Source organism: Rhinopithecus bieti, unplaced genomic scaffold, assembly GCF_001698545.2.
Source record: "Rhinopithecus bieti isolate Rb0 unplaced genomic scaffold, ASM169854v2 scaffold_777, whole genome shotgun sequence".
Lineage (NCBI taxonomy): Eukaryota > Metazoa > Chordata > Mammalia > Primates > Cercopithecidae > Rhinopithecus > Rhinopithecus bieti.
In genome coordinates, this window is record NW_016803392.1 from 1,805,991 (window position 1) to 1,816,440 (window position 10,450).

The following is a 10,450-nucleotide window of genomic DNA, read 5'->3' on the forward strand; positions in this document are numbered from 1 at the left end:
GAGGCATGGTCTCGCTCTGTCGCCCAGACTGGAGTGAGTGCAGTGGTGTGACCTCAGCTCACTGCAACCTCTGCCTCCCAGGCTCAAGCAATCCTTCACCTCAGCCTCCAGTAGCTGAGACTACAGGTCTCAGCTGGGCACCACTATGCCCAGCTAATATTTGTATTTTTTGTAGAGACGGGGGTGGTCTGTCTGTGTTGTCCAGGCTGGTCTTGAACTTCTGAGCTCGAGTGATCTGCCCACCTCTACCTCCTAAAGTGCTGGGATTACAAGTGTGAGCTACTGTGCCTGGCTGGAAATCTGAATGAGGTTACATATTAGTATATTACTCTCTCTCTCTTTAATTAGAGAATAAGCCAGGGAAATGCGTAGTTAAAATATACTTAAGGACTATTTATTTTGTGTTTCTGTTGTACAATTTGGTGTGGGTTATTACTTGTAAACCTTAGACTCAATATGTCTATGTAATCATTTAAATATCAAGGCTTGGCTGGGCGTGTTGGCTCACACCTATAATTCCAGCATTTTGGGAGGCCGAGGCAGGCGGATCACCTGAGGTCAGGAGCTTGAGATCAGCCTGGCCACCACGGTGAAACCCTGTCTCTACTGAAAATACAAAAATTAGCCAGCATGGTGGTATGCACCTGTGATCCCCGCTACTCAGGAGTCTAAGGCAGGAGAATCGCTTGAACCCAGGAGGCAGAGGTTGCACTGAGCCCAGATCGTACATGCATGACAGAGCGAAACTGTCTCAAAAAAAATAATAAATTAAAAATAAATCAATAAATATCCAGACTCATTTTGGACGCTTTTGTATGTACTGATTTAATTAATGATATCCTAAATTTATACTCTTATCATTCTGAGTTCAGTGTTAAGTACTCCTGACTTGTGTGTCCAGTTGCCTATTAATGATCATTAACTCTGTGTAGTAGTTTAATAGGTATTTACAACTTAACATATTCAAAACAGAGGTCCTGATGTTTCTGTTGCTCCTTGATACCAAACATATTTCTGTACTCATCTTCCTTCTTTCAGTTACTGGTACTTCTTTCCTCACATTTGTTCAGGATACAACCCTTGATAGTTATTCTTGATTTTGCTTTTTCTCTCACACCCTAGTTAATTCATTAACAATTCAATACCAGCTCTTCCATTATGTTAAATACAGAATCTTACCAGTTCTTCAACTCTTCCACTACTGCTACTACACACTAGTCTAAACCATAAGCCACTCTTACTTCACTGTTACAATAACCATTTAATTTTCCTACTTTGCCTCTGTCCCCCTTCAGTTTGTCAGCAAATGAGCAGCTAGGGTGGTTCTTTTAAAGGACATGTCAGCTCATGTCACTCCTCTCCTCAAAACCTTCTGTGGGCTTCCCATTTTACCCACAATGAAAACCAAATCCTTACAATTGGACTTAGAAGACTCCGTACAAGCCCTCCTTCCAGATGATCTCTCTAACTTCATTTCTTACATGTTTTGCTCATTGGGTGAGTCACTACTAGACTCCTTGCTGTTCTTCGAACATAGCAGGCACATTCCTACCTCAGAGTCTTTTACAGTAACCGTTTTCAGTGCCTGGAATGTTTTTACCAGGGATCATCAGAGTTCTTTACCTCATTTCTTAAGGCCTTCACCTTCACCTTTTTCAGCAAGGTCTTTCTTCATGATTATATTTGAAATAAAATACCCTCCCTTCTCACCCCTTTACTACTATTGGTCCCCTTCTTTTTCTTTTTAGCATGTATTGCCATGTAAATTTTATTGTTTTTTATATGCTTCTCTGTTTTTACCCTCAGAACATAAGTCTAAACATAAAGCCTGCTTTAATTACTGCCATATTTTCATTATCTACAATAATGTTTAGCATATGATAGGTGTTCAGTAAAGTTTTGTTGCATGAATGAATTAAATTTGAGAATAAAACAATCAGGAATCAATTTACAAATCCAGAGTCTGCTTTTATGTAACTTAAAAAGGGAACTCAAATTTTGAGTAAATATGAACAAAATCACAGTTTCAGCACTTTCGAAAAAGTGGCATTATATGACATAATTTTTGGGGGTGTTTTTTGGAGACGGAGGCTTGCTCTGTTGCGCAGGCTGGAGTACCGTGGCGCCATCTTGGCTCACTGCCACCTCTGCCTCCCGGATTCAAGCGGTTCTCCTGCCTCAGCCTCCCGAGTAGCTGGAACTACAGGCACATGCTGCCGTGCTCGACTAATTTTTTGTATTTTGGTAGAGATGGGGTTTCACCATGTTGCCCAGGCTGGTCTTGAACTCCTGAGCTCAGGTAATCCACCGGCCTCAGGCTCCCAATGTGCTAGGATTACAGGTGTGAGCCACTGTGCCCAGCAGAGAATTTTTAATTTATTTTATTTATTTATTTTTTGAGACGGAGTCTCACTGTGTCACCCAGACTGGAGTGCAGTGGCACGATCTTGGCTCACAGCAGGCTCTGCCTCCCGGGTTCACGCCATTCTCCTGCCTCAGCCTCCCGAGTAACTGGGACCACAGGTGCCCGCCACCACACCCGGCTAATTTTTTGTATTTTTAGTAGAGACGGGGCTTCACCGTGTTAGCCAGGATGGTTTCGATCTCCTGACCTCGTGATCCACCCGCCTTGGCCTCCCAAAGTGCTGGGATTACAGGCATAAGCCACCACGCCCGGCCGAGAATTTTTTTTTTTAGTAATCAATAGTTAGACTTTACTTTTCTATCCAGAGTCTTGTAATACAGCATACTACACTGAGATTAGTTAACTCGTCTAACAACTGCTTGGAGTATGTCAGGTTCCCTAGGTATAATGCCGCCTTTCCAGAATGACTATTTAGTAAAACTTAGTAGGCTTTTACAAGAGTAAGAAGCCACAATTCACAAAATAAATGACCAATTAATCTTTTTCATTGTTGCATGTACTCATTGTCCTCTAGGAAAAAAATGTTACCTCAGTGTTAAAATAGATATTTAAAATTTGATAAATTATTTTAATATATGTTAAATAAATGCATCTTAGGACTAGAGATGAAAGTTCTGCTCAGAACAGAATAAGCAACTCTGAGGGAAATTGTTCTTAATTTTGTTACACATTTTCCCACATTGATCAATGTAAGATTTTTGGATAAGAGGTTTTTGATTTAGGATTGCAATATTCAACCTCAGTTATTAAATTGTGCTCTATTATGTAATAGTAATACTCTCAAGGGGTATAGTAGCTCTTTGACTAGTACTTACTGACTACTGGAAATTGTGTTTTTCTGGTTTGCTTTTGATGTATATTTTTCCCTTAACACCTGTTACTTCTCTTTAAATTTAGAAAAGCAAATTTTGATATGTCAAATAAGTGCCACTGTGTCTAAAACTCTTATTCCTGTGCAAAACTTGAATTTCAGGTCATATTGGTTTTAGGATCCAAGTGTGGTATCAGACTTAAGAATTTGCTTACTTAGCAATCCTTAAACTTTAAAATGCATTTATTTCATATATTTAAATAACCCATATGAAGTCTAAAAGAAAAATAAGCCAATTAATTTTGTGACACTAAAATATACCTTAGAAGACTGAAATATGCCTTTTATGGGGCATTACATGACTTGTTTTATGGTTTGGCAGAACTCATTAGAAAAGGAAACTTAAAGTTCTTCATTTGGGCGAGAAGAACTATGAAAGTCATTATGTCCATTATATACTCATTTATCACACAGTCAGCAAAGAGTATGAAAAGTAATATCTAACTGAAAAATGAGGAGTGCTTTTGGGAAGGATTTAAAATCATGATATGGTGATTAAAAATAATCCTGCCTTATAATAATTGTGACTCTTATTGTAAATTAGAAAACAGAAGAAATATTTTGCATGCATTGTCATATTTCCATTGCTTAAAATGCAAAATAATGAAGTGTTAAATGTCCTTTCTTTCATAGAATGACATTACTAGTGAGGCTCAGTTTTTTTTTTAACATTGATTAAGGAGTGGGATGGTGGGTTGAAACATTTCTAGAACCATGAACAAAATAAGATTTTAAAATAATCCTTTTGGTTAGATTTTTCTCAAAGCCGTATTTTGTTAAATCTGAGTGAAATGGACGATAGATGACCATTTGTGTTCATATAAAGAAATTTGCAAGTAGAAGTAATAAATGTCACGTTTTCATTATTTAGGATACTTGGTAAAAATGTGTCTTATTTGGTGAGAGCTCAAGTATAGTCACTGTTCTGAAAAAAACTAGCATATAAAGAACCATGAAAAACTTTAAAACTCTACTGGCAGAAAAGCAAATTATAAATAATTAGATTTTTACTTTAAATATGCTGATGCCAGTTTATTGTATTTTTTTCTTTGCGAATCATTATAAGGATGACATTCAATACATTAAAGTTGACTTTCCCAGTACTCCTGCTTCCTCAGAAAATACATGAATTGTCTTACAAATGATTTCATTTTTAGTCTATATTTTAATGTTCTAATGCTGTGAAGTTGAATTATGTGAGACTTTACTACTTTTATACTAGACATGATCCTTCAATTCTACACTTGTTTTCTTGAGATTGAATTTGTTCCATTAGTGAATGTTTTCATAAATTAAAACTTCCTTGATTCACTTAAATATACTCTGATAACTCATATTCATCTCAAAGTACTTGACAGGGTTACCTGTTATAAATTTAAACTCATAGAAAATTAGTTATATTGTACTTATTAAATTTTATACTGTACTTGCTAAATTTTTACCACATTCTATACATATGGCATTCCGTGATGAAACCTGTTCAGTAAGTATTTTTCTTTAGCTTGTAATATTAGAATAACTTACCCCATGTAGATTTAGTATTTTCTAACAATCATTTTTTAAAGCTCTTATCAGTACCACTCATTTAAAATTAATTATAGGAGATTACCATTTGGGTCATTTATTTCTTTCACTGTGAAGGAAACTATTTTTAAACTTATCCTTTCTTCAAACTCTACAGTTTTGTGTTACATGACCTATAAATACTACTTAATTGATAATTAACCAGTCTTTAATTTTGCTATTTATGTTTAGTTGCTTTTTAATATTACTGGCTATTTTCTCTGTTATCTAATGTCAATACACAGGTTCATTTGCATCTAATATTTAAGTATTATTAGAATGTTCTCTCTAAAATATTAGCTGTTCTTTTTGAGACTCCATCCTAAAGTAGTGACATTAAATTTTGCAGATATAGTTGAAGTTTTTAAATTTCTGAATGTTTAGATAACTTGCTCATAGGGTGTTAGACATGGCGATGATATTTTAATTACTTTATAACATATTTTTACTTTGTCTATTAGTCTCTTTTGGTAATAGCCTATCAGGCTAACATAAGTTGAAGCATATGCTTTTTTATTTTTTTTAATTACTAAATAATAGTATTTACTATATATCTCCTCCCAAAAATTTTGAGACTTTTTTATTTTAAGAAAATATTTGAGAGAATTCATTAAAACCAACAGCTTATAACTATCCCACCTAAACAAGAGTCTATAGTTTTTCATTCTTTTAAAAGATATTCTCAGCTCTTATAAAAATAAACCATATATTGGTAGGTAAAATGGATATGAGGAAACAACTTTAATTTTTTTATGCTGTTTATTTTCTTGAGCTACTGGCTAAGAAAATGTACATTTGAATTATTTGATTTACTTTTTTGTTATAGTAATTATTAAACCGGCTATGTAATAGGACACTTAAGTAATACTCTTCTTTAAAAAAATAAGTACCTCTTTTCTAGAGTACAATATCACTCATAAACTTGGAATGGAAGAATTACAACATAGGTTTACACCATAGGTTTTATTCCTTTCTCTTTATTGGTGACTGACTAAATGTCAGTTTTGTTTTCTTTTTAAATAGATAAGTACCACTACATTCTAATCTTAATCAAATTAAGAATGAAAAACTATTGTTACTATGAATATATATTCATTAACTGTGGTGTCTTGTCAACTTGCTGCTGAATCAGCCTGCATTGACATTCTTTGCCTTTCTGTGTCTTCTCTGTCTTTACTGTTTCCATTAGATCCTCCTACTACTACCACCCTTCAGCCTACAATTCAGTGGCATCCCTCAACTGCTGACATCGAGGATCTAGCAACAGAACCTAAAAAATTGCCCTTCCCATTGTCAACTTTGGCAACAATTAAGGATGACACAATTGCCACGATCATTGCTAGTGTAGTGGGTGGGGCTCTCTTCATAGTACTTGTAAGTGTTTTGGCTGGAATATTCTGCTATAGGAGAAGACGGACGTTTCGTGGAGACTACTTTGCCAAGAACTACATTCCACCATCAGATATGCAAAAAGAATCACAAATAGATGTTCTTCAACAAGATGAGCTTGATTCTTACCCAGATAGTGTAAAAAAAGAAAACAAAAATCCAGTGAACAATCTAATACGTAAAGACTATATAGAAGAGCCTGAAAAAACTCAGTGGAACAATGTAGAAAATCTCAATAGGTTTGAAAGACCAATGGATTATTATGAAGATCTAAAAATGGGAATGAAGTTCGTCAGTGATGAACATTATGATGAAAATGAAGATGACTTAGTTTCACATGTAGATGGTTCCGTAATTTCCAGGAGGGAGTGGTATGTTTAGCAACCACTGAATGTGACTTAACTATGTACAATGTTCATTCATACTAGTTGATCATTTTCAGATTGTTCATACTTTTCTTGAGGAAGAATAAGCTTTTCAAGTTGATTTTCAAGCTTTTATATTCTAATCTGACAAATGAAAATGTAAAATCTGAGTTCGGTGTATCTAAGCTGCTTTACAATTTTTTTTCAATGCTGTACTACTGTCTCGATTTAAATTTTAATGCAGAGTACTTTATTGATGTGAGGCACACAGGTAAGAAGAAATGTCAATATTAAATGTATGACTTATTTGGTACAAAAATTTTTAAAAAAGGGAACTACCTTGACATTGTGTATTAAATGTTTACCTAAGACAATAATCTCAAGTATGTTTGTTTAACATATACCTCTCAAAATTTATCACCACTCAATGACACTGCATCAAAATTGACTATAAAAGTAATTCAAGAAATATTTATATATATTTTTTAATATACAAAAAATATTTAGCCTGATGGAATGGCTTTCCTTTTCAAACATTATTTTCTAAGTTTCTATACAAATGAAATCTTTACCTCTGCATATTAATGAGCCTTGCCATAATTACTGTAGAGTGGCTTTTCAAAGATATTTTGTTGCACTAAAACTGTGGTAGTAAACTCAGTGAACATGATGTGTGGAAGAGCATAATTAGCTGGTCAATATTTTTGTCCAAAATACCTACAAGAGTAATAAAATACATGCCTTTCAAACGTGATAATTATTAGTTTTTTTTTTCCTTTCTGGAAAACAATTCTTACATTGTCATGTGAACATGGATTTTGGTACATTAGCAGTAGCCTTATTTTAATGCTTTATGTCCTAAACATACTAATAGAAATGAAAAGATGCAGAGAGAGCATTTCAGAATACTGAGGTACTAGTTTTAGAAATGAGACATTTCAGCCAATAATCTATAGAAAGAATTTTCTGGACCATCTTGTTTTAGTTATTTAATGTTGATGTTCAAACGGGTAAATGTATAGAATGAAAATTTTAGAGTAAACTTGGAAACATTGGATTTAACTAGAAAAATCTAAAGTATAGAATCAGTCGGTAACACTTGCTAATGGATATTGGCATTCATCTCCTTTTCCTCCTAAGTGTATGTATGTATTTTAAGATTTTGTTTTACAATTAAAACTGGAAACATGAGGTTTTTTGTTTTGTTTATTACATAAATTATGTATATTCCTTCTGAATCGTTTATCTTTTGAGAAAGAAATGTTACCTAAACTTCAAATGTGCTTTTTGTTTGTAAGGTAATTAAATTGCTTCTACAGTGGAGTCTTACAAAATTATAATAATGACAACTATTTTGAAGCTGAAAGGATATGTTTTTCTATTGATAAGTCATTTGAAAAAGTGACTACTTTGCCAGTGCAATGAAGTGGAAGTTAGTAGGAGAATCATAAATATATTATTTTGTTAATAAAAGGCAAAGTAGTAGGTACTTTTAAACCCTCCCAACTAGCCGTTTCTCAATATTCATCAAATCTAAAACATTTAGGGGGCAAAATTCTAACATGTTCATAGTATCTTGCAAATAGTGGAAGGTTTATTCTGAAGGATTATAAACTAGTTTTCTTCATTATAACTAGCACTATTTTGTGGAAATTAGAAACCTATTTTATTTCTCTTCCCAAAAGTAATGCTTAGTATAAGACTGTAGTATCAGGTTAAGGATACAGGTAAATAAAGTTCACTTATATCTTCTTACAGATGTCTGGGTTTTAATATGGTTAATCACATATACAAATACTACAACTTTTAGTACAAGTTTTGGAAGAAAACTTTTGATAAAACACTGTGATTGACGTAAGTTTATTTTAATATAAATATCATTGATGAGGTGGCCAGAAGAAAGATGGGTCTAAAATTTCTTCCCATGAAAGATGTAAAACTATGACTTGTTTTTTTAAATCAAAATTTCATCTTTTAAAAATAATGGTTTGAAATACTATATGGATCTGAACAGAATAATCACATTTAGGATTCTATATAAATCTGAACTGGAGTATAATCTGAAGGAGTTTAGCAATGTATTTTAAGAAATATATTTCAAAAATATAAATACTGGTTATGAACTTCCTTTTACATTGTGGTTATGTGTGTGATTGGGTTTTTTTGTTTGTTTGTTTCTTTTGTGTTTTTTTGGCGGGAGAGTGTGACCTGGAAAACCACAAGTGAGTATTTGACATATTCTGTATCCTTAATCCAATCATTTGGCAAACTAGAAGGTTTCTGTGTTAGATGAATCTAATACTAGTGCTTAACACTTTGGGAAGCATTGCACTGTTGTTTATTAGAACTTTATGTATATTTACTGCACATAGAGACTTGTTTGAAAACATGAATAGTCATTAAATAAACATATTGTTAAATTAGTTTTTGAATACCAGTGATATTCATAGCTATTTGACAGGTATATATGAAAGTTCTACTATCTTGAAAAAAAAATATTTGTACTATTTTTTGCCATTTATTTATATTTATTTCTTGCATATGGTTTAAACTGTTTTTGCATTTTTGTAAATTCACTTGAGAGTTTTCTTTCACACTGGTTAAAATATTCCAATAATATAATGAAGATGAATGCAACTCTTATTTTTTCTGCCATTTTTATTAAAATACATTGAAACTAAAGTAGGCTAGGGGTTAACTTTAAAAGTGATATTTGAGAAGTGCTTTAGAGTTGAAAGATTTAGTATTTTACCATGTGCCTAGTAGGGTTCTATTTGCTAAGTCTAATATTAAGGAAACTATTAAGGTTTTTCAGTAGTAAGTGTCGCTTCTAATAGCCATATACAGGAAAGTTTTATAAGATAACCCATGGCTAAATATTTTGCATTAAGGAGCTGTAGGAGTACAGTGTGTAAGTACAGAAATAAAGAGAAATGTAGTCATTTTAAATGTGAAAACATCTGATTTGAGTTTGTTTTTGATAAATACTGCTAAAACACAGTATATGAACAAGTAAGAAGTTTATGTATGAAAGTAATCAATGTAAAATGTAAGAAAGGAATAAATGGTACCCAATTTGAATTTTTAATTCTAATAGGGGAGTAGATTATAGATTGAATTGTCTTTCCTGTTTACTTGTTAATTAGAAAATGCATCCTTCATAAACAGCTCCTTTCTCAAATTTTTCGTATATTGTGTTTGGGTTTGGGTTTTAGTTTGTACCAGCGCTAAGTTTTGGGTTGTTTTTGTTTGGTGGTTTTTTTATTTTGTTTTGTTTGTTTCTTTTTTAACCAACCTGTGTATTAAGTGTTAGCCCCAGTAGCCATGCAAGAAATCTTTAAATAAAAGTTTAAAAAGTTATTTAGAAGCATATTTCTGTAATAAGTTCATTGCTCTGTGTTACCTTCTTTGTCCTTATTATATTTACTAAATGTGTGTACGTGTGTGTTTGTATAATGATCATTATATTTGCTAAAGTGTGTAACCTAGTTTAATTATCAAAATGTAATTAATGATTTGTGGGAATCAGAAACCTGTTTTCTCTTCCTAAAACAAGACTATAATATCAGGTTGAGGATAGTTGGCATGTGGGCCACTATAGAATTTTTTCCTTTTTTTTTTTTTGTTTTAGGTGGTTGGGTTTTTTTCTTCCACTTTTTGAGTTCAGGGGTGCATGTACAGGTTTGTTACACAGGTGACGTGCCATGGTGGTTTACTACAAAAATCAACCCATCACCTAGGTATTAAGCCCAGCATGCATTAACTATAATATTTGATTTTATTTTTTTATTTTTTATTTTTTTATTATACTTTTAAGTTCTAGGGTACATGTGCATA

At 33.0% G+C, this 10,450-nt stretch overlaps 1 protein-coding gene across 5 annotated transcripts in view; it reads left to right on the forward strand.

The window, feature by feature from the left end:
- The window catches only part of NECTIN3 (nectin cell adhesion molecule 3), a 131,783-nt gene that overhangs the window by 52,081 nt on the left and 69,252 nt on the right, over nt 1-10,450 (forward strand). For 3 of the 5 annotated variants that reach the window (XM_017882328.1, XM_017882325.1, XM_017882331.1), the window contains exon 7: nt 6,049-6,619. The exons of 1 other annotated variant lie outside the window; for it this stretch is intronic. In XM_017882328.1, the coding sequence (XP_017737817.1) occupies nt 6,049-6,619 (571 nt within the window). Of the gene's footprint in view, nt 1-6,048; nt 9,974-10,450 lie in introns of those variants that run through there. One more of the 5 variants, XM_017882320.1, reaches the window with a different exon arrangement.